At 40.5% G+C, this 23,972-nt stretch overlaps 2 protein-coding genes across 7 annotated transcripts; one reads left to right on the forward strand and one right to left on the reverse strand.

The window, feature by feature from the left end:
- Positions 1–1,844: 1,844 nt before the first annotated feature.
- LOC117271525 (sentrin-specific protease 5-like) lies at positions 1,845–16,725 on the reverse strand. Of its 6 annotated transcripts, none has more exons than XR_013492440.1 (12): positions 16,541–16,725; positions 11,191–12,325; positions 10,984–11,089; positions 10,321–10,468; positions 10,186–10,233; positions 6,174–6,251; positions 5,922–6,059; positions 5,728–5,811; positions 5,571–5,621; positions 3,717–3,810; positions 3,540–3,631; positions 1,845–3,432 (listed from the first exon to the last, which is right to left on the reverse strand). XR_013492440.1 is itself a non-coding variant. In XM_078173179.1 (12 exons), the coding sequence occupies exons 2-11, from the start codon at positions 11,966–11,968 to the stop codon at positions 3,580–3,582; spliced, it is 1,545 nt and encodes a 514-aa protein (XP_078029305.1). In that variant the 5' UTR covers positions 11,969–12,325; positions 16,541–16,725; the 3' UTR covers positions 1,845–3,432; positions 3,540–3,579. The 6 variants fall into 6 exon arrangements, 4 of the variants coding, with proteins under 4 accessions (XP_078029305.1, XP_033505631.2, XP_033505632.2 ...); XM_078173179.1 differs by having other exon boundaries at positions 3,540–3,599; XR_013492439.1 differs by having other exon boundaries at positions 3,540–3,810.
- Positions 16,726–19,332: 2,607 nt separating this feature from the next.
- On the forward strand, positions 19,333–22,808 carry ahsg2 (alpha-2-HS-glycoprotein 2). The gene is made up of 7 exons (XM_033649849.2): positions 19,333–19,589; positions 21,043–21,153; positions 21,285–21,366; positions 21,472–21,626; positions 21,730–21,825; positions 21,939–22,010; positions 22,128–22,808. The coding sequence occupies exons 1-7, from the start codon at positions 19,392–19,394 to the stop codon at positions 22,566–22,568; spliced, it is 1,155 nt and encodes a 384-aa protein (XP_033505740.1). The 5' UTR covers positions 19,333–19,391; the 3' UTR covers positions 22,569–22,808.
- Positions 22,809–23,972: the final 1,164 nt, after the last annotated feature.

Raw genomic sequence — 23,972 nt, forward strand, 5'->3', positions numbered from 1 at the left:
TTTTTTCATGATTTCGGACGACATACTATATACTATGACATTTTTTCATGATTTTGGACAACATACTATACTATGACATTTTTTCATGATTTCGGACAACATACTATACTATGACATTTTTTCATGATTTCGGACGACATACTATACTATGACTTTTTTTCGTGATTTCAGACAACATATTATACTATGACATTTTTTTATAATTTCGGACAGCATACTTTACTATGATGTTTTTTTCATGATTTCAGACGACATACTATACTGTGACTTTTTTTCATGATTTCAGGCGACTTACTATTCTATGACATTTTTTCATGAGTTTTGATCGCATATTATACTATGATCTTTTTTAATGATTTTGGACAACATACTATACTATGACATTTTTTCATGATTTTGGATGACATACTATACTATGACTTTTTTTCATGATTTCGGACAACATACTATACTATGACATTTTTTCATGTTTTCGGGCGACATACTATACTATGACTTTTTTTCATGATTTCAGACAACATACTATACTATGACATTTTTTTATAATTTCGGACAGCATACTTTACTATGATGTTTTTTTCATGATTTCAGACTACATAGTATACTATGACTTTTTTTCATGATTTCAGACGACATAGTATTCTATGACTTTTTTTCATGATTTTTAACAACATATCATAATATGACAATTTTTCATGATTTCGAATGATATACTATACTATGACTTTTTTTCATCATTTCGGACGACATACTATACTATGACCTTTTTTCATGATTTTGGACGACATTCTATACTATGAATTTTTAGGTTACTATGTCGGAAAAAACTGTTAATAAAGTCAGGGTAGTATCATGAAAAAAAGTCATAGCATAGCATGTTGAAAAAAAATGTTTAAAAAGTCATAGTATGGTATGATGAAAAAAGTCAAAAAGTCATAGTATAGCATGTCAAGAAAACAGTGTCAAAAAAGTTATAGCATAGCATGTAGAAAAAAACGTTAAAAAAGTTATTGTACAGAATGATGAAAAAAAGTCACAGTATAGCAGGATCAGAACATGTTTAAAAAGTCATAGTATAGCATCTCGAAAGAACTGGTAAAAAGGTCAAAGTATAGTATGATGAAAAAATGTCATAGTATAGAATCTTGAAAAAATCATTAAAAAGACATAGTATGGCATGTTGAAAAAAAAAGTCATAGTATAACATGTCGAAAATACTTCGAAATGTCATAGCACAACATGATGGAAAAAAGTTAACATATAGCATGTAGAATAAAAACGTTAAAAGTCATAGTATAACATGTTGAAAAACTATTAAAAAAGTCATAGTATAGCATGATGGAAAAAATGTCATACATTCTTTGACCTTTTTCATTATTTTTTTTTGACATTGTCAAAAAAAAGGTTATAGTGTAGTATGTCATGTAAAATGTCAAAGCATAGTAAGTTATAAAAAAGAAATGAAGTGTCATAAAAAATGTATGTCCATAAAGTCATTGTATAGTACATTAAAAAAAAGTTATAGCTAAGTATCTGATAAAAATCTATTTTATATTATAGAGTGTATGAAATAAAAGTCATAGTGTAGCGTGTCAAAAAAAAAAGTCAAAATGCAATAAAAAGTCACAGTATTGTATGTCAGACAAAAAGTCACAGTATTGGTTGGCATAAATAAAGTGATAGGATAATAAGTAATAAAAAAGTCATAGTATAGTAGTAGCTAGGAAAGTATGTATTTACAAATGTGCACGTATCCTGATATAAACTGATGAAGGCTATTCTGCATGTGGTGCATACAGTACCTAATCTGTACAATACAAACATAAAATAAAGTCTGTGACATGTTTGGAAACCGTCTGTTTTTTATTTAAAACTTCAACATATATATATTTATAATGCAAACAAAAATAACTACTTGGACACCAATTCCAGTGTATCAACTTTCTTTACAAACAAACTACATATAGCTCCTATTCAGTCATCTGGTGCTTACAGAGCCCCTCAAGTCCCAAAAAATGTTTGTTTTTAATTTTTGTGCGCACAAGTTTATTATAGTGTGGGAACAAAATAACAATTAATGCACACAAAATAACATCTTAAAGTAGAAAGAAAGTTAGAACTTGTTCCCACCCCACAAGATAACAACACTGTTCCCACAAGATAACTACATTGTGAGTACAAGATAATATTTTGTTCCCACAAGATAACTACATTGTGAGTACAAGATAAAAACTTGTTCCCACAAGATAATTACATTGTGAGTACAAGATAATAACTTGTTCCCACACGATAAATACATTGTGAGTACAAGATAATAACTTGTTCCCACAAGATAATTACATTGAGAGCACAATACAAAAACCTTTTTCCCACAAGACAACTACATTGTGAGTACAAGATAATAACTTGTTCCCACAAGATAATTACATTGTGAGCACAAGACAATGATTTGTTCCCACAAGATAATTACATTGTGAGCACCAGATAACAACTTGTTCCCACAAGACAATTAACTTGTAAGCACTAGATAAAAACTTGTTTCCAAATGAGTGTAATTTGTTCCAACAAGATAATTATCTTGTACTCACAAGAAAATAACTTGCTTCCAAACAATTGTAACTTGTTCCCACAAGATAATTATCTTCTGCTCCCAGATGATAGTAACACGTGTGCACAAGATAATTAACTTGTTTGCAGAAATGTATAACTTGTTCCCACAAGATAATTACCTTGTTCCCACACGATTATAACTTGTTCCTACAAGATAATTAACTTGTTCCCACACGATTGTAACTTGTTCCTACAAGATAATTAACTTGTGCACTTAAGATAATAACTTGTTCCCACAAAATAATAACTCTTTCCCTCAAGATAGCCAACTTGTTCCCACAAGATAATTAACTTGTGCGCACAAGATAATAACTTGTTGCCAAACGACAGTAACGCCTGTGCACAGGATAATTAACTTGTTACCAGAAATGTATAACTTGTTCCCATAAGATAATTAACTTGTTCCCACACGATTATAACTTGTTCATACAAGATAATTAACTTGTGCGCATAAGATAATAACTTGTTCCCATGAGATAACTTGTGCACACAAGATAATAACTTGTTCCCAAACGATAGTAACTCATGTGCACAAGATAATTATCTTGTTCTCAGAAGATAATTAACTTGTGTCGCACAAAACAAAAAACATCACCTTTTGGGGGCTCTGTAGATTCTAACAGGTAAACTCTGAGGCAACCAAATATCAAACAAAGCAAAATTAGATGTAAAAAATGTGCAAATGAAGTGTGTTAATTCATTAGAAAATTTCTAACACCTAAACACAACGAGGACTGTGACAGATCATATCCATTTCCACAGGTAGTCCATTCGATAAGGCTCTGTTGGGGCACTGTAGATGTGTAAACTCCAAGTCAAGGTCTAACAGGGATATAAAGAACGTTTTCTTAAATAACATGCCTGTTTAAATATTCATCATATAAATACAGTAATCGTACAAAGATTATGATGTACCATGAACAGTGCACCTGATATAAGACACTCCTACAGGGGTCTGCTGTGGCTGCTCTAGAGCTGCTGCTGAGGCCCTGAACAGAGACAAGTGCAGACTGTTGATTTCCTACATAAAGTAGAAGCAGCACAAATTATAAACAGTACAGACACACAACTGTAAGATCGTCGTCAGCCGTATTCGTGGAGCTTACAGTCACAGAGCTCTTTGTAGATCCTCTTGCGAATCTTTGGTATGTCCTTCTGTGAAAACTGCAGAGGTTTCCCAAGAGCGAGGCATCTTGAATACTGTGAAGGAGACAGAAATCAGAGTGATCAGTTTAAACAGTCAGATGCCATAATGATTGAAGTCGTGCGTCTTAAAGGGACAGTTCACCCCAAAATCAAAAATACATATTTTTTCCTCTTACCTGTCATTTATCAGTCTAGATTGTTTAGGTTATGGTGCGTCTTCTTTCCAGTAAAATGAAACTAGATGGCACTTGGTTTGTCGTGCTCAAGACACCAAAAACATACATTTAAGAAACTCAATAGTCATGTCTCTTTCCAGAAATCATGACCCAGTTACTCAAGATAATCCACAGACCTTGTTGTGAGCAGTTTCATATTTCACATTTCTTTTTACTAAACTACAGCCACCAATCGTATCATCGCTCAGAAGGAAGCGTGCATCTACTCATGGGCTTGAGACTTGTGATGAGCACAGTAACGCATTACTAGTAATAATTTCACTTTTCTCAGTAATGAGTAGTGTGACCACTTGCTAATAAAATTGCAGCTACTCCGAAAACAAATAACTCATTACAACCTTACTTTTGTTGTCACACTTCTACTGATTTAAAATCCATGAATCAATTATCCCTGAATTAATTTTCATAACTGTCGGGCACGTGTGTTACAAATTGGCAAGCTAGCTTGGGAGATGGAGACGCTTACATTCAGAGGCTGGAAATAATTACATTTACTTTGATGATTTTTTACACTTGGTAATTGCAAATCTCCCCAAATTCAGATGTGTTCCTCTCTGTTAATGTCAGGGTAATCACCGTTACATGTAGCTAAGGCTAGATAGCTTCCATTACCTGGGGTTTTTGGTTGCCTGGGATCGGTATTTTCCCAAAGCTCTGCCTGAAAGACGGAGATTCACTCCTGGAGCAACATTTCATATACAACATATCCAACCACAAGCTTCATTACTTCTTTGTAGCCTGCAGCTGTTCATGATTAAAATCCAGTTTTGGTTGTTTAGCCAGTGTAGAGCTGCAGCCGACTTCCGTGGCAGAGGACGGCTAACCTTTGGTGGGGTGTATTTCCTGGAGCTTCACATTATGGTGCGGTCTGTCGTAGTAGCCGAGGTGTTTCAGATTGGAGGTCTGAGGACGTGTTTTTCACAGTGGAAAGAGTTTCAGTCCGACTACCTTCAGCATCAGTGTTCTTGTCATCTTTCCTCACAACAAAATCCAAGTGATGGGAATATATCCAGCCACTAAGCTAAGTATTTTTGAACTATCTTGCTGCTTTGTGACATACCAGCGCAGTGTGCCAATTACTAAAATGAGTCTGCTGATGTGATGTGATTAACTGTTATAATATTACTAAGATTTTTCTTGTTAGTGGAAAATTAATATTATTACTAGTAACGCATTACTGCCCAACACTGCTCTCGTCCATGAGTAGATGCACACTTCCTTCTGAGCAGTGATTCGGTTTTCAGGTGTAGTTCGGTAGAAAGAAAATAGTTCCCACATGAAACTGCTCACAACAAGGTCTGTGGATTATCTTGAGTAACCAGGTCATGATTTCTGTAAAGAGACATTGATGTTGAGTTTTTCAAATGTATTTTTGGCACTTTGAGCACCACAAGCTGAGTGCCATCTAGTTCCATTATATTTAAAAGAATATACATCGCTATGGCTGATATCTCCAACACTCAGCAATTCACACCAAAACTATCCAGTCTGATAAATGGTGCTACAGGTAAGAGGAGAAATAAGCATTTTTAATTTTTGGGTGAACTGTCCCTTTAAGCTTGAGGCGCATGTTGGTACCTCCAAGACAAAAACTCCGCAGTCATTTTCATTGGTCTGTTGGGGGATTTTCTGTAAAAGGACAGCAGGGGGAGACAAGACATCACGTCAGCATCTGTTTTGTTCCTTTGTGTCACCAGCTTGTATCATTATGGGCTGTAACACCAACAGAACATACCTCATCGAACGACACCGCCCAACCTCGTTCAAAATCTGCTCGCTTCTTCTCCTTTGCTTCTGTCATCAAGTATTTCAGGATGTTCTATCAAAAGTAAAAGCACAAAGAAAAACAGTTTAAGAACAACATGCAGGAAAATCAACTGAAACGTTTGTGTACACTGTTTAGAGTGACAAAGAAATACATGAAATTACCCTCGCAACCTTCTGGAGTGCGTTCCCTTGAGAGTCGTAGAGGCAGATCTTCTTTTTGACAATGTCAGCTGTGACCAGACACCAGTGAACCTCCAGGTGGATCGGCACCAGAAGCAAACTCTTAGAAAACAAATCCACCTGTGCAAGAAAGACGGAGTTAAAGCCACTCACTCCGCTTTCTTTTCATTTGATGAGTCAGTCATGTCTTATTATGATTTTATCCGACTACAAACACTGAGAAATCATCTTGACCTGCTTCGTCCATCTCTTAACACCATCATATCCTTTAGTCATGAGCTGTCTGTGGAAGAAGCTGTTGAGGAATTGGACCTAAGAGTGGGGACAAAAGGAGAAAAAAATGTAAAACTAAACAACTAAACTAAAACAGTTACACTCCAAAGCTATGGAACACACTACCTATAGATATCAGGGAAGCTAGCTTGCTAAATATTTTTAACAGAAAGCTAAAAATGTATCTGTTCATTTTAGCCTTTAACTAGCTCTGACTTCCCTGATACAGGTCTGACACTCTCTTTACACTTATACTTTCTATTTGCACTTCACACTGCTGCAGCTCTTCTAGAATTCAAAAATTTAGATTGAATATGCCAGCTTGAACAGGTGTGTTTTCAGACGAGATTTGAAACTGGAAACGGAATCAATATTGTGAATGTCGTGGGGGAGAGAGTTCTAGAGGTGGGGGAGCAGAACGGCTGAAGGCTTTTGAACCATGGTGGTCAAGTGGGCAGATGGTGATGTGAGTTGGACTGCAGAAGAGGATCTAAGAGTACGGGAGGGTGTGTAGATATGAAGGAGTTCAGACAGGTAGTAGGGGGCTTGATTATGAATGGCCTTAAAGGTAAGAAGCAGAGTCTTGAAATCGATGTGATATTTAACAGGAAGCCAGTGAAGCTGCTGGAGAGCAGGAGTGATGTGATCTAGGGAGGGGGATCTAGTAGTGATATGGGCAGTTGAATTCTGGACCAGTTGGAGTTTATGACACTCAACACATTGAGTAAGCTTTAAAAAAATAGACCTAGGCCTGGTCAAAATTGTTATCATGTTTAAGTATATCGACCAACTAAAGAAAGAGTTAAACATTTTAGGAAAAGTCCTTGTATCCACTGGGAGTCTCCAGAGAGTCACTGCGTCTGACCGAGAAATAGATTACACAAATGAAATATGATTATCAATAGGTAGGTGTATAGGTAGGTAGGTATGTAGGTAGGTAGATAGGAAGGTAGGTAGGTAGGTAGGTAAGTAGGTATGTAGATAGGAAGGTAGGTATGTAGACAGGAAGGTAGGTATGAAGGTAGGTAGGTAGGTAGGTATGAAGGTATATAGGTAGGGAGGTAGGTATGTAGGTATATAAGTAGGTAGATAGGTAGGTATGAAGGTATGTATGTAGGTAGGTAGGTAGATAGGTATGTAGATAGGAAGGTAGGTATGAAGGTATATAAGTAGGTAGGTAGTAGGTAGATAGGTAGGTAGGTACAGTACAGGCCAAAAGTTTGGACACACCTTCTCATTCAATGCGTTTTCTTTATTTTCATGACTATTTACATTGTAGATTCTCACTGAAGGCATCAAAACTATGAATGAACACATGTGGAGTTATGTACTTAACAAAAAAAGGTGAAATAACTGAAAACATGTTTTATATTCTAGTTTCTTCAAAATAGCCACCCTTTGCTCTGATTACTGCTTTGCACACTCTTGGCATTCTCTCAATGAGCTTCAAGAGGTAGTCACCTGAAATGGTTTTCCAACAGTCTTGAAGGAGTTCCCAGAGGTGTTTAGCACTTGTTGGCCCCTTTGCCTTCACTCTGCGGTCCAGCTCACCCCAAACCATCTCGATTGGGTTCAGGTCCGGTGACTGTGGGGGCCAGGTCATCTGCCGCAGCACTCCATCACTCTCCTTCTTGGTCAAATAGCCCTTACACAGCCTGGAGGTGTGTTTGGGGTCATTGTCCTGTTGAAAAATAAATGATCGTCCAACTAAACGCAAACCGGATGGGATGGCATGTCGCTGCAGGATGCTGTGGTAGCCATGCTGGTTCAGTGTGCCTTCAATTTTGAATAAATCCCCAACAGTGTCACCAGCAAAACACCCCCACACCATCACACCTCCTCCTCCATGCTTCACAGTGGGAACCAGGCATGTGGAATCCATCCGTTCACCTTTTCTGCGTCTCACAAAGACACGGCGGTTGGAACCAAAGATCTCAAATTTGGACTCATCAGACCAAAGCACAGATTTCCACTGGTCTAATGTCCATTCCTTGTGTTTCTTGGCCCAAACAAATCTCTTCTGCTTGTTGCCTCTCCTTAGCAGTGGTTTCCTAGCAGCTATTTGACCATGAAGGCCTGATTCGTGCAGTCTCCTCTTAACAGTTGTTCTAGAGATGGGTCTGCTGCTAGAACTCTGTGTGGCATTCATCTGGTCTCTGATCTGAGCTGCTGTTAACTTGCGATTTCTGAGGCTGGTGACTCGGATGAACTTATCCTCAGAAGCAGAGGTGACTCTTGGTCTTCCTTTCCTGGGTCGGTCCTCATGTGTGCCAGTTTCGTTGTAGCACTTGATGGTTTTTGCGACTCCACTTGGGGACACATTTAAAGTTTTTGCAATTTTCCGGACTGACTGACCTTCATTTCTTAAAGTAATGATGGCCACTCATTTTTCTTTAGTTAGCTGATTGGTTCTTGCCATAATATGAATTTTAACAGTTGTCCAATAGGGCTGTCGGCTGTGTATTAACCTGACTTCTGCACAACACAACTGATGGTCTCAACCCCACTGATAAAGCAAGAAATTCCACTAATTAACCCTGATAAGGCACACCTGTGAAGTGGAAACCATTTCAGGTGACTACCTCTTGAAGCTCATGGAGAGAATGCCAAGAGTGTGCAAAGCAGTAATCAGAGCAAAGGGTGGCTATTTTGAAGAAACTAGAATATAAAACATGTTTTCGGTTATTTCACCTTTTTTTGTTAAGTACATAACTCCACATGTGTTCATTCATAGTTTTGATGCCTTCAGTGAGAATCTACAATGTAAATAGTCATGAAAATAAAGAAAACGCATTGAATGAGAAGGTGTGTCCAAACTTTTGGCCTGTACTGTATGTAGGTAGGTAGGTAGGTAGGTAGGTAGGTAAGTAGGTATGTAGATAGGAAGGTAGGTATGTAGGTAGGTAGGTAGGTAGGTAGGTAAGTAGGTATGTAGATAGGAAGGTAGGTATGTAGGTAGGTAGGTAGGTAAGTAGGTATGTAGATAGGAAGGTAGGTATGTAGATAGGAAGGTAGGTATGAAGGTAGGTAGGTAGGTAGATAGGTAGGTAGATATGAAGGTATATAGGTAGGGAGGTAGGTATGTAGATATATAAGTAGGTAGGTAGGTAGGTATGAAGGTATGTATGTATGTATGTAGGTACGTAGGTAGATAAGTATGTAGATAGGAAGGTAGGTATGAAGGTAGGTATGAAGGTATATAAGTAGGTAGGTAGTAGGTAGATAGGTATGTAGGTAGGTAGGTATGTAGGTAGGTAGATAGGAAGGTAGGTATGAAGATAGGTATGTAGGTAGGTATGTAGATAGGAAGGTAGGTAGATAGGTAGGTAGGTATGAAGGTATATAGGCAGGGAGGTAGGTATGTAGATATATAAGTAGGTAGGTAGGTAGGTATGAAGGTATGTATGTATGTATGTAGGTAGGTAGGTAGATAGGTATGTAGATAGAAAGGTAGGTATGAAGGTATATAAGTAGGTAGGTAGTAGGTAGATAGGTAGGTAGGTATGTAGGTAGGTAGGTATGTAGGTAGGTGAGTATGTAGGTAGGTAGGTAGGTGAGTATGTAGGTATGTAGATAGGAAGGTAGGTATGAAGGTATATAAGTAGGTAGGTATGTAGGTAGGTGAGTATGTAGGTAGGTAGGTAGGTGAGTATGTAGGTATGTAGATAGGAAGGTAGGTATGAAGGTATATAGGTAGGTAGGTAGGTAGGTAGGTACGTAGGTATGTAGGTATGAAGGTATATAGGTAGGTAAGTATATAGGTAGGTAGGTAGGTAGGTAGGTAGGAATGAAGGTATATAAGTAGGTAGGTCCTATGTAGATAGGTAGGTAGGAATGAAGGTATATAAATAGGTAGGTAGGTAGGAATGAAGGTATATAAATAGGTAGGTAGGTAGGTAGGCAGATAGGTAGGTAGGTATGAAGGTATATAGGTAGGTAGGTAGGTAGGTAGGTAGACAGAATTAAAGATTACCTTGTGATGGGCAGATTCCATAATCAATTCTCCGTACATATTCATGACCTTAAATAGAAACAAAACGTACAAATGTTAATCTTTTCGCTCAAAGCATGAAAAACTGAACGTCTTGTTGCTGCGTGAGATGACGACCTGGTCGTTGAGCCAGTTCTGATCCGCCAGTGTGGACAAGTCATCCAGTGTCAGAGTGTGCTTCTTGTAGACCACCTGGAAGGAGGGAACGGGCGTCTGAACAATCGCAGTTCCATATTTGGTAACCTCTGAGAAGATGTAATTTTTCCTGCACAGGTAGAAAAACACAATGCAATGAGTCCGGGGTTTAAACACTCTTAATGCTCCGCCTCTGAACACGTTTTCAAAATGACATCTGCTACATATAAGTACCAACAGTGGTTACATGAGCGTTAAAACCAGCCAAACTCAGCCCTGAGCAGAGTGACCATCTGCTATTAACCAATCAAAGGACTGCAGTGTTCACAGCTCCACCTTTTAGTGCCAGATCTGTGTGATAGTTACCCCTACAGAGGGGGGACCAAAAATTGGGACTGTACGGAACGGTTCCATTGGTACCATCCACAACTTTTCACAGTGGAAACAGGGAAAAAAGCGTCCCGAACTGAACTGTACCGTACTTCTCAGTGGAAACCAGGCTTTAGTGACCCTGCAAATCCACAGTCTTAGCAAAACCTCATAGTGTGTGACTAAAAAACTTATCTTGTCTTTAGATGTGAGAAGGTGTCAGACTTGAGTCTTTTAAAGTATTTTTAAATTCATGTAGTGTTTGGTAGGCATTACCTGTCGCTGAAATCAGTGTTAAACCTCCTCCTCAGATGTCTCAACACGTCGCTCTTTTTTAATGGGATGAAACTTCCGTGTGTTCTGTAGAAGTCGTCAAGAAATTCTGAAGAAACATGGAAACAGTGTCGTCTCAAAGAGCTGCGAAACACAGACATGAAAACCAAAAATAATGGGAAAGACTGATGAAAGTGAAAAATGATGTACCATGGATGTTTTTCGTCAGTAGACTTAAATCAGTATGAGAGGTCTTTTTACTGGTGATTCTCTCAGCAGTGTCTCTGTTTGTAGCCTGGTCTGTGACAGCAGTGCATTGTCCTGATGGGCCGTCAGCCTCCACCCTCTGGGCTGGTGCCGTCACCCTTCGTTCTTTAAAATGTGCAGTTAAGCCATGTGCATCACTGTCTGAAGTCAACAGGGGTTTGACAGTGTCAGAAAGTTTTAAAGGGTCTGTAATTTCACTGAGCTGTGCCAAAGTTTCCGTTTTCTCTGACGGCATTGTCACTGTAGGCACCGTTTGACTGACGTTGCCCGCAGAAATATTTGTGTCCGTAACCAGGTTCTGTGAGGAACTGGAAGCAATTTCTGACGGAGTTACAGATTCACATGAATTCAGCGAGCCATTCTCCTCTCTCAGCGTGCCCTCTGAACCTCCAGTATCACATCCAGGAGGTGACACAAGAGCTGGTGCTCTGACTGAGTTTTCCAGGTCTGACGTGTGGCGTGCTGGGACTTTATTTTTCTGTGATTGTGTCTTAATGCTGAGGCAGGGTCCGGCACTGATCCCACAAGCTCTTTTTCTTGCTCTGAACATAACTAAACTGCATTTCTCCTTTCGCTTCCTCCACATCCAAAGCTGTAATTTACAATACAAGCGTCTCTTGGCTCGCCTGGAGAAATGAGAAACTCCCTTGACTGAGGACATGAATGCCTTTCTCCTCTTGAGGTATTTTTCTTTTCTGCAGTGGCTCTGTGTTCGGTGCATCTCGGGGAAATTGATTAGAGTGAAAAGGGGAGGGTCACGTGAGGTGGAGGTGTGGGTATCCTTTCAGCTGCTGGAAGAGCAGCAGCAGAGTCAGAGGCCTCATAAGCAGCAGTGCTGAAACAGGGTTTTATTTTGTCTAGGTCATGGTCCACAGTCTCTAACGACTGTTTCAGATTTAGATTCAGGTTCCTCTGAATCTTCAGGTGAGCTGCTACCAGTGGAGCCAGTGTAGGGAGAGTACTCCTATTGGATGCTGTAGGCTCAGCCACACGCTGAAAGGATTCACTCAGCTGTCCTTGTGTTTATTCCTGCTTCTGGCGGCGTCCTCAGTAGAGTGATGCAGAATCCAAACGCCTGCTGCAATACAGAATGGATGTGTTATTAAAGTTGATGACTGCACTTGAGTATAAATGTGACATACCTGTACCCTAATAGTAAGTACATATTTTTCCTCTTGCCTGTAGTGCTGGTTATCAATCTAGATTGTTTTGGTGTGAGTTGCTGAGTGTTTGAGATATCAGCCGTAGAGATGTCTACCTTCTCTACAATATAATGGAACTAGATGGCACTCATCTTGTGGTGCTCAAAGTGCCAGAATAATTCATTTAAAAAACTCAATAACAATGTCTCTTTTCAGAAATCATGGCTATTTTCTCTCTATTGAACTACACCCGCCAATCGCATCACCGCACAGAAAAAAAGTGCATCGACTGCTAGGTCACCTAGCATCACTGAGCCAGCCAGCGTTACAGCTCAGCCAAGGAGGACACTGGAGAGCTGCACCCGGGGCCAAAGGTCGCCTACCTCGAATTTAGACAAATAAGGTCACTTTGTGTCAAAATTTAAGTATTCAAACACAAAAGTTCAGTGAGTTCCAGCTGCTGAGACAAAGTGTTACCCGGTCACTTCCTTGATGATCGGCAGGATGATCGGCTGCTCGACCCCGACTCCTCCAGTCTGCATGTTGAAGTATCCTTGGGCAGGATACTGAACCCCAAATTGCCCCTGATGGCTGTTCCATCGGTGTGTGAGAGCATGTGAATGGTTACTGAGTAGCAGGTGGCACCATGTACGGTAGCCTCGGCCACCTGTGTGTGAATGTGTGTGTGAATGGGTGAATGTGACTCAGTAGTGTAAAAGCACTTTGAGTGGTCGGAAGCAAGAAAGGTGCTGTACAAGTGCAGTCTATTTACAGCATCACTAAGCTACCTGTCTTATTTTTATCATCTTCTGTCCTGATAAGAGTGATAACACATGTTATAGAAGCTACTGTACACAGATATAAATACAGATGTGCCTGAGATTTCGACTTGCCCTTTGAAGCGCTTTGGGCACAAATAGTTTAAAGGGCCAGTGTGTAAAATGGGTTGAAAACAGTGACATCAGTGGTCAAATTCTAGATTGCAGGGCTCACTCGCTCACCCCTCCTGTCGGGTAAATGACGGTGGCCTCGTAGGGACAAAAAGCCTTGCGCACGAGTTTTTCAGGAGTAGGTCTATCTAGCGACGAGGTGAATATTTATTTAGAAATCTAAACCATGTTACGATATTGTAATGAATCCCTCACGAACAGGAGACCAGAGGAGCGTTCGGGAAAAAGGCCCGTTTATTTGAGCACTCCAGAAACTCTGGTAACACTCCAGGGGGTAAAAGACTCCGTCCCAAACTCTGACTCTTCTGGCGTAACACACACACACATAATACACACATACTAGTTTACCATACCGAGTGGGGACCCCCTCCCACCTCTGCTCGCGAACGCGATTTTGAAGAGTTTCTTGTAGCAGACACAGACCCAGAGCCATACCTGTTTGAGCCAGAGCATACAGATGAGGAACTCCATGTGTTTGATGCTGAGCGGGCGAGAAGAGAGGCTGAATGCACAGAATGGGATTCGGTGCTACTGCTGCCATCATTGGGGAGATATATCACCAGGAGGAAAAGCGCCGCAGAGAGTGCATCACAAGGAGTGAAGTTGCATCTTCTTTTCCTCGCAGATGACGGTTCGCGTTCATTCTCTCCTGTTGCGTGGTAAGTGTGGTCCATTCGCAAACTTTATAACTTAAAAAACTTTTCACTACTCTCTATCGACGAACTACTAACACTCTCTGCTGTTTCCTCCTCCTTCTTCTTTCCTTCCGCTGTCTTCGTTGGTTTATTTATACACGCGAAACGCGTTCTCTGGCTGGATTGTCCGCTCGGTCTGCCGTACATACATGGCGGCGCAAGATGGCGACCTGTCTAAAGCAAGGCCCTTGCTATATATATACAGTACAGGCCAAAAGTTTGGACACACCTTCTCATTCAATGCGTTTTCTTTATTTTCATGACTATTTACATTGTAGATTCTCACTGAAGGCATCAAAACTATGAATGAACACATGTGGAGTTATGTACTTAACAAAAAAAGGTGAAATAACTGAAAACATGTTTTATATTCTAGTTTCTTCAAAATAGCCACCCTTTGCTCTGATTACTGCTTTGCACACTCTTGGCATTCTCTCCATGAGCTTCAAGAGGTAGTCACCTGAAATGGTTTCCACTTCACAGGTGTGCCTTATCAGGGTTAATTAGTGGAATTTCTTGCTTTATCAATGGGGTTGAGACCATCAGTTGTGTTGTGCAGAAGTCAGGTTAATACACAGCCGACAGCCCTATTGGACAGCTGTTAAAATTCATATTATGGCAAGAACCAATCAGCTAACTAAAGAAAAATGAGTGGCCATCATTACTTTAAGAAATGAAGGTCAGTCAGTCCGGAAAATTGCAAAAACTTTAAATGTGTCCCCAAGTGGAGTCGCAAAAACCATCAAGCGCTACAACCAAACTGGCACACATGAGGACCGACCCAGGAAAGGAAGACCAAGAGTCACCTCTGCTTCTGAGGATAAGTTCATCCGAGTCACCAGCCTCAGAAATCGCAAGTTAACAGCAGCTCAGATCAGAGACCAGATGAATGCCACACAGAGTTCTAGCAGCAGACCCATCTCTAGAACAACTGTTAAGAGGAGACTGCACGAATCAGGCCTTCATGGTCAAATAGCTGCTAGGAAACCACTGCTAAGGAGAGGCAACAAGCAGAAGAGATTTGTTTGGGCCAAGAAACACAAGGAATGGACATTAGACCAGTGGAAATCTGTGCTTTGGTCTGATGAGTCCAAATTTGAGATCTTTGGTTCCAACCGCCGTGTCTTTGTGAGACGCAGAAAAGGTGAACGGATGGATTCCACATGCCTGGTTCCCACTGTGAAGCATGGAGGAGGAGGTGTGATGGTGTGGGGGTGTTTTGCTGGTGACACTGTTGGGGATTTATTCAAAATTGAAGGCACACTGAACCAGCATGGCTACCACAGCATCCTGCAGCGACATGCCATCCCATCCGGTTTGCGTTTAGTTGGACGATCATTTATTTTTCAACAGGACAATGACCCCAAACACACCTCCAGGCTGTGTAAGGGCTATTTGACCAAGAAGGAGAGTGATGGAGTGCTGCGGCAGATGACCTGGCCTCCACAGTCACCGGACCTGAACCCAATCGAGATGGTTTGGGGTGAGCTGGACCGCAGAGTGAAGGCAAAGGGGCCAACAAGTGCTAAACACCTCTGGGAACTCCTTCAAGACTGTTGGAAAACCATTTCAGGTGACTACCTCTTGAAGCTCATGGAGAGAATGCCAAGAGTGTGCAAAGCAGTAATCAGAGCAAAGGGTGGCTATTTTGAAGAAACTAGAATATAAAACATGTTTTCAGTTATTTCACCTTTTTTTGTTAAGTACATAACTCCACATGTGTTCATTCATAGTTTTGATGCCTTCAGTGAGAATCTACAATGTAAATAGTCATGAAAATAAAGAAAACGCATTGAATGAGAAGGTGTGTCCAAACTTTTGGCCTGTACTGTATATATAAAAGCATAATTATAAGGCTACGAAAACCAAACTTATAGCGATTATACACTTGTATAAACATATTAATGGGTAGAATATTCAGTATTACACATTGGCCCTTTAAAAACCACTGCTCAGTTGTTTCTAAAACTGGGCCCAGTGAGCGACCCTGACCTGGGAACGCACTGGTTGCTCTGGTTGTGAACGTTAAATTGTGGTAACTGTATTTAGTGTTACTGTAATCTAAACATTCTCTGGCACAAGAATTTCCTTTGGTATAAAATAAGTTCTACTGTACTGAATTGAATAACAATCAAATAATATGCATTTTTAAACTTAAGTAAGGCTTGGACAGCAGGACTTTTACTTTAACCTTAGTACCTTTATATGGTTGCATTGCTGCTTTTACATGAGTAAAGGACCTGAAGACTTCCCCACCAATGCAACTAGGTTAAGTCACAGCAGCTTGGGAGCTTCGTTTCACTCTAACAGTGTAAACATTAGTATTTAATTCCCCCCAGGTTTTAACACCACACACAGCTCAAAGTTTTACTGATATGATTTCTTCTCGGCGCGTGTATCCACTCAAACAGCCTTGCTAATTTAGCTAACACAGCTAACGTGAGGTACTGACACAACAACTGAAGCTAACAGATGCTAGCTGTTAGCTACGACCACTTTTTCTTACCGTCACTGCCTCGTCTGTATCAATGTCACTTCCGGGTTGATGTGTGATAAAATCCAGCCTGTCTGCCTTCTGGAGAATTAATGTACCTTTAATTTAAGACACAACGTTTGGCTGTCTGAGCCTTTAAACCTGCAGCGCAGTTAGCATCGTGACATGTATACAATCCATTGCACATTGAGAGTGTCGCCTGTGGATTGCGTCACTCTTGCGCCGACCAATGAGATTCATATATTTCACATTAACGCGATTTCTATGTAGGGTGAAGTGAGGTCAGGTGGGACATCAGGTAAAATGGGAGAAATAAGGTTTAACAAAAAAGAACTAGCTCCAGAACTTGCAAGAAAAGCCATGCGGCATGTTGATTTTGTGATGAAAAAAATAATAATAATTATAATCTACATGTATAAAGCGCTTTACAAGGTGCCTTACATGTCAAAAATTAAAACAGACAAAAGATGAAAACAACTTTTAAAAGAACTGATATGAACACTTAAGTATACTTAAGTATACTATAGCACCTATGGAACCCTTCAGACATGGTACCTAGACCCACTGCAAACAGTACTCTTAAATATGGGCGGGGTTGTTGTCACTCACTGCTCCGTCCATCACTCACTGTATTTCCTCATCACCGGTGAGACAGAGGGAAGTCTGCACGTTGTTTATCATCCACAGAACGAGGCTGCGCGCTGACATTTTCAGAACAAAATAAAACAGGCTGCAGTGAGAGTCTCTCTCCATGGGTTACTTAAAAAGAGTGGGTTTGTGCATTTAGTCCTTCTAAGGCAAGCTCAGGGGTTTAGTGTTGTCCAACACTAAACACTCCACAATGCTTTTTTTCCCTCCGAGTGAGGGTTAGAATATATGCCGTTCACGTAACCCATCTGAAATTAATATATGAATGCTTGAAGATCCACTCATTACTAAAAGTGTATGTCATATAAAAACTAAAGTAATGGTCAAAGTTGTCACAGTGAAATTTAAGGTGTGTTGATGGATTCATGTCATCACCTCATGCATTGCTTAACATTACAAGTTAACGTTCCACCTTAAAAGTCGTCGGCAGTCGGTAGATATGCCCATTCAAAGTTTGCAATTTCAATCAGTTGCGATAGCACCCCCCTTTGGCCAACTGATGTAATAGTGCTTCATTCGCATCCTCCCATGACCTTCTACCACTGTGCCAAATTTCACATGGATTGACCAAATTAGTGAGGAGAAAAAAAGTGGAACAGACACACACACAGACAGAGTTTTCGTCATTATATAGTAAGATAAGATATGGCACCATGGGAACAGTCAGCTAAAGAACAGGTAAAGCATGGCAGAAAATTTGGTAAATATACTTTAAGAAATAGCCACAGGTTACATGAATGATTGAATGAGTTAATGACTGAACTGATAAATAGATTTGAATGAATGTCCCATTTTACCTAAACACGTCATCGGAGTGACGTAGGGTTTCTCAATGTGTTTGAAGGTCCAAACAAAGTTTCTAAATTATTTTACTTGGCAACAGTTTTGTTTAGAGAAGTATAGCACCGAATAATAACAAGTCAATAAGATCAGGTGCACTAACAAAGAACAGAAAAAAAGACCACTACCAGGGGCTATTAGCCCAGGACAACACATCTCCCAGGATCACAGGGGCACGCAAACCCCTCCACCGCGTTAAGGTGGCAATTCTCAGAGGAGAATCCTCCCGTTGGAGGTGTTTCGTGCACGTCCCACTGGTAGGAGGCCCCGGGGCAGACCCAGAACATGCTGGAGGGATTATATATCTCATCTGGCCTGGGAACGCCTCGGGTCCCGCAGGAGGAGCTGGAAAGTGTTGCTGGGCAGAGGGACGTCTGGGGCGCTTCACTCGGATGAATAGATGGATGTTATATTTTTGAGGTTTGATTTTGAAGCAATCCAAAATTATTTAGGTAAGATGAAATTTTCTGTGATCCAGTGTATTAGATTGCCATTTACAAAGCTGCCACCTATTTTGTATTCAGTAACAGACTACATTACAAGTGTCTGCTAAACCTCACAGCACTAAGAATACGCGGGGACACCGGACATTGAAATCGATGTTAAAGGTGCACTTCAGGTGTCTGAATACCTCGCCCTTTTGCGGCAGGATGAAACTTGGTATATTCCTGTAAAAGTCGTGAAAGAATTCTGGAGAGACTGGAAACATTTTTATCTAAAAAATAGAAAAGTAAAACAAAACAATAAAGACAAAAATATTCAAACTGTCTTTTTACAAGTAATTCTTTCATCAGTGTGTTTGCAGTCTCGTCCTGACCTGGAATGACAGTAGCGTATTGTGCAAACGGTTCCGAGCAAATATGTGGGCAGCGGCTTCGAGTGTCCCCAAACTATGCCCTTCCTGTTGGCAAATATCCTCTTTGGTAAAGTGTCACCGAGCAAGTCACTGAGTCCATGCTGACAGCAGGTTGCACAATAGCCCTGTGGGTGTTTGAACGTGAAGCTCTTCACATGTTTTGTATGATATTTAATTCAGGAAACATTGGTGTCAGATGTGGGCACGGCTGTAAACTGGAAATCACAGGTAGTGTCAGATGTTTTTAGATATCTCGCCAAAAAAACACATAGAACCAGCACTGATTTAAACTCAGACTGCTCATCCCCCACTAGACTTTGTCAGCTTCCATTTGTTTTGGCAGCAATCCTAAAACAGAGTATGACCCACGTGTGACGCAGGAGACAGGAGGGATGATCGTGGTGTTTAACTTGGCTCTGTTTTCCTGTTTAAAGTACAGGATATAAACACCTGCAGGCTGCACCAGCTCTACCTCACCGTTCCTGATACGTCCTGATCGCCTGTGCATCTCTCGCAGAAATGAAGCTCCTCGGCATGTCGTTGGTTCTGGGACTACTGGCGGGGGTATGGGCTCAGCTCAGTGTGGTGCGACCTCTCTGCGACTCCCCTGAGGCAGAGGAGGCAGCTCTGGTGGCTCAGGATTACCTCAACAGCCAGCACGCTCACGGCTACAAGTATGTACTGAACAGGATCGAGGATATCAAGGTCTATACACAGGTAAGTCAGCAGGTGTAGAGTTTGTGTTGTTACAGGCAGAAAGATTTGTACAGATTTCTACTTCTCTTCTCCTGTTTTTAAACTTTGAAGGAACATGAGATAACAAAACAGTCACATTTATTTCCTCATGGCTACTGGATAGCAGGTTCACATAATCTGAAAAATTAAACTGTGAATTGTGATGTGTGTGACTTTGAATAGGTAAAACACATCCTGTAAAACCTGCCGAGCTTAAAGATGAGGTAAAATGTGAGCATTATTTCAGATAAGGTAGCACATTATACACAAATTAGTACATTTAGGTGAAGGTGCCTCTTTACTTTCCTTAAACTTTGCACATATTTTCTTACATTGTGTGTGTGGTTATTTTTAGCACCCTAATTAAGACACAATCCACCTAAGCATGGTTGGATTACTAATGGAGCCTACTTCACCTGCAAAATGTCACTCAAATTAACATGTACTGGCCAATGTGAGAGTCAAAATTACTACAGAAGAAAATAAAACAACTACAAACACATGCAAGGGAACTGCCAAAAGACACAAATGCAAAACAACCAAAAAAGACACCAGATGACTAAAAATAGACAGAAAACAACCAAAGAGGACACATAATGACTTCACAGAGACACAAAACAACCACAAAAAGTGGACACAAAATGAGAGACACAACAAAATGACACAAATGTACTGCAAAAAGAGACAAAAAAACAACAACCAAAAAAGAGACAAAATGACTTCAGAGAGGCAAGAAAGAACCACAAGAAGAAACAAGATGACTTCAGGGACACAAAAAGACCCCAAAAATACACAAAAAGACTTCAGAGAGACACAAAACAACCAAAAACGACACCAGATGACTTAAAATACATAGAAAAAGAAGCCAAAGAAGACACAAAATTACTATAAAGAGACAAAAATCGACCAAAAAAAGAGACAGAATGACTTCAGAGACAATAAATAACCACAAAAACACACAAAATGACCAAAAGAGACACTAAATGACTTCAGAGAGACACTAAACAACCAAAAAAGGCACAAAATTACCACAGAGAAACAAAACAGTAAAAAAAATAAAAGAGAGAGATAAAACCACCCCAAAGTCTGTGTGTCTTGTTCCTATGTAGGTGAGGTGGCGAGATCTTTTGCCTATCTGCGCCCAGGGGCCCATTCTAAGTAAATTCCACACCAGCTGCTGTGTGTTGCCTCTGCAGGCAAACATTTGCATAAGAAAAGATTTAAAAATCCACTTTTCAACTGTGCTCTATTTCTTTTTGTTTTCGTTTTGTAATTTGAAACAAAATGCAAATATGACACCAGAACATTTCACTTCAGGGTTTTTTGTCTATGTGGCGATCAGACAACACACAGCTGAATTCTGCCAAATAACTGTCTGACGCAGTAGATTCAGATCATAATAATAATAAAAGTATTTTATTTTATCCCTCCTCAGCCTGATGGAGACAACACATATCTGCTGGAACTTGACCTGCTGGAGACAGACTGTCATGTGTTGGATCCCACACCTCTTGCCAATTGCACAGTCAGGCCAAAAATATTGACGGTGAGACTCCGTACCATCAGTACCCTGAATTTCACATACTTGAGATACGCGAATTCAACCAAATGTCAACATACTTATAATTTCAGAACGTGAAATGAAAATATAAAATGTCCTTCTTCGTCTCCAATCAGGCAGTAGAAGGAGACTGTGACGTGGTGCTGAAGAAGGTCGGCGGAGCTCTGACTGTTACAGCATTCAAGTGTAAAACAGAAGGTAAAACTTCCTGATTGCACACTGACTCACACGCATGTTCAAAAGATGCCACACAACTGTCATCCTACACACAAAACCTGCACGTGTCTTTGTCTGATAACATAGAATCAACAGAGGACTTCTGCGCGGGCTGTCCTATCCTCCTTCCCCTGAATGACACCATGGCGCTGGACTTTGTCCAAACCTCTCTTGTAACCCTCAACAACATGACTGAGAACATAACATACACTCTTGCAGAGGTTGGACGGGTGACATCACAGGTGGGCCCAAACATGATCTATACAGTTCTGATTTTTTTCCTACAAGATTGAATGCACGTGCGTGTTTTAATTAGTGTAAATCCTTGTCGATACCTTGTTTCAGGTTGTGTCTGGTGGGCCGATCTATAGTGCAGAATATGTTGTAGTTGAGGCTATATGCTTGGATGATGTCTGCGAGCCCCTGCAGGACCCCATGGCTGTAAGTATACAAAGTATCAGTATAGTTTCCCAGGAGAAAAACTTTTTAGAAGTGAGATAATTTAATATATGCACTTTTTTTTAGCCCTGAGTTGTTTTTCTTCTCTCCACCAGTCACGTGGTCTTTGTACTGCCAAAGGTTTGAGCAATGATCACACAGTGAGCTGCAAGATGTTTGTAAATCTGGTAAAATACTTCATTTAACTTCTCTGAATAGTTTTTGATCGACAAAAATACATTACAAACTTTACATTTATATAGATGTTTTCTCCTAAGCCTCTGTTGATGCATACACTTTTTCAGATGCCTGCTGTAGATGCCAATGGCACTGCACCAGTGGTCCAAGTCCACAAAGACAGCCTGTCTCCCAAGCACGGTCTGAGGCACCACAAACTGACCGCTCTCCACAACCCACATCTGAGCAGCCTTCTGTCTGCAGAATCTTTAGAGTCTGCTGAAACTGTGCCTGTAGTCCCTGCAGTGGTTGATGCCGGTGCAGCTGCTGCACCTGCTGCCGATCCAGCTGCACCTGCTGCAGATCCTGCCGCACCAGCTGCCGATCCAACTGCTGCAGATCCTGCTCCACCTGTAGACTTGGGATCTTCCTCAGATTCAGTCAGTGCTGAGATTCCTCATGTTGTGATGAAGAGAGATGTACCTGTCACACCTGCTGACAACCCTGCAGCTCAAGTAGACCCCATTAATCTTGTGCCAGTGTGTCCGGGAAGGATCAGGTTTTTCTAAATATTTGGTTCCCATAGACTCTCTATTCATGCTGCCTTCAGCTACACTGGCACTAGAGTAATTTATGACTATAGTAGATAAATGAACTTGTCTAACGCCGATACACTAAGCTATATCCATTATTTGTAATTGTTAAATCACGCACAGGCATTAAGCACTGCAAAACAACTGTTGAAATATATGTAAAAATGGATGATAAAAATTGTATTCAATGCTGCTGAATAAATTTCTCAAGTCAAAGCTTTTTGTGTTCTTACTTTTTGGTCATCATGCACCCTTTAAAACTGTGGTTCCCAACTGGTGGGTCACAGGTCCATTCTGTATTCCATAGGTGACTCGTCATGTTTGTAAAAAACACTTTATTTTTAAGTACAGTGAATTTCCACCACAGAGCTTTTATTTTGAAGTGCCATTTTCTGCTGTCAAGGGAGTGACTAATCGACAGCTACTTGACAGAGGCAGCCAGCTAGCTTGATGACAAGGCCAAACACAAGTATGATGCCGAATGTATTAAACAGTTTGGACCTTATGACGAAGGAGAAATCTGGACCCTGTGGCTGGACCAGATGGAAACCACTGCTTTAAAATATGTTGAAACAGTTCTGCTTGAGCACATCACCCTTTTTCAAATTCATACGTTATTCCTATGGCCTAAGAAAGTCCAATAAAATTGTTCAGCATAACCAGCACTCAAATACGAAAACTAGAGTGCTAAAACTCAAATTTGTAATGTCAAGTTTTTGTCAACAGGCAATGAATATGGAAAGATGTTCCTGACACTGAGAGCACCCAGGGGAATGTTCTGAGAATACGGGCACATAATTTAAACATGTTTAAAGAGTTTATTTGGGTATAAAAAAAGATCAACATTCTGTGGGTTTACAAAATCAGGCTCCCATTCATTGTCTCTGGAGTAGCTCCAGCCTTTTTATTTGTTGACATCACAAGTTTGAGACATTCTCCTGTAGTTTCTGGCTCTGAGAGAGTAGCTCATGTTCAGATACATTTTCCTAGGCCAATGAAATAACATTGGATTTCCCCTTTAATAGCAGCAGTCAATGAAAGATAGTTACCCATGGCCTTTTGCAGGTTCAACGAGGACACACCGATACTCTCCACAACAGATTTTGAATGAATGTACTGCTACCCAAATTCACTTAATCATTCATGCCACATCTTTAAGGGCAATTGCGAAACAAAGCACTGTTTGCCAGTTGGGTTGACACGCATCCATGACATTTGTGTGAACCCGCTGACATTTCTACGAATACAAAAAAGTGGCAAAAAAAGTATTCCTCTAATTTGTCCCATCAATATTTTAAACGTGTTTACAGATTCTTTTGACATCCAAAGTCTGGCAGTTTGTAGGGACAACAGGTTGTTAAATGTTTCACATCAGAGTCA

This window comes from Epinephelus lanceolatus, chromosome 12 (assembly GCF_041903045.1).
Source record: "Epinephelus lanceolatus isolate andai-2023 chromosome 12, ASM4190304v1, whole genome shotgun sequence".
Lineage (NCBI taxonomy): Eukaryota > Metazoa > Chordata > Actinopteri > Perciformes > Serranidae > Epinephelus > Epinephelus lanceolatus.

Bases quoted from the DNA above. Each gene is read 5' to 3' on its own strand.
- ahsg2 (XM_033649849.2), top strand. From the start codon at position 19,392: ATGAAGCTCCTCGGCATGTCGTTGGTTCTGGGACTACTGGCGGGGGTA. The intron at 19,590-21,042 runs GTAAGTCAGCAG...ATCCCTCCTCAG, and splicing joins ATATCAAGGTCTATACACAG to CCTGATGGAGACAACACATA. The intron at 22,011-22,127 runs GTAAAATACTTC...ACACTTTTTCAG, and splicing joins GCAAGATGTTTGTAAATCTG to ATGCCTGCTGTAGATGCCAA.
- LOC117271525 (XM_033649739.2), bottom strand. From the start codon at position 11,968: ATGCACCGAACACAGAGCCACTGCAGAAAAGAAAAATACCTCAAGAGG. The intron at 11,090-11,190 runs GTACATCATTTT...ATGTTTCTTCAG, and splicing joins ACTGACGAAAAACATCCATG to AATTTCTTGACGACTTCTAC. The intron at 10,469-10,983 runs GTAATGCCTACC...CTACCTGTGCAG, and splicing joins AACACTGATTTCAGCGACAG to GAAAAATTACATCTTCTCAG.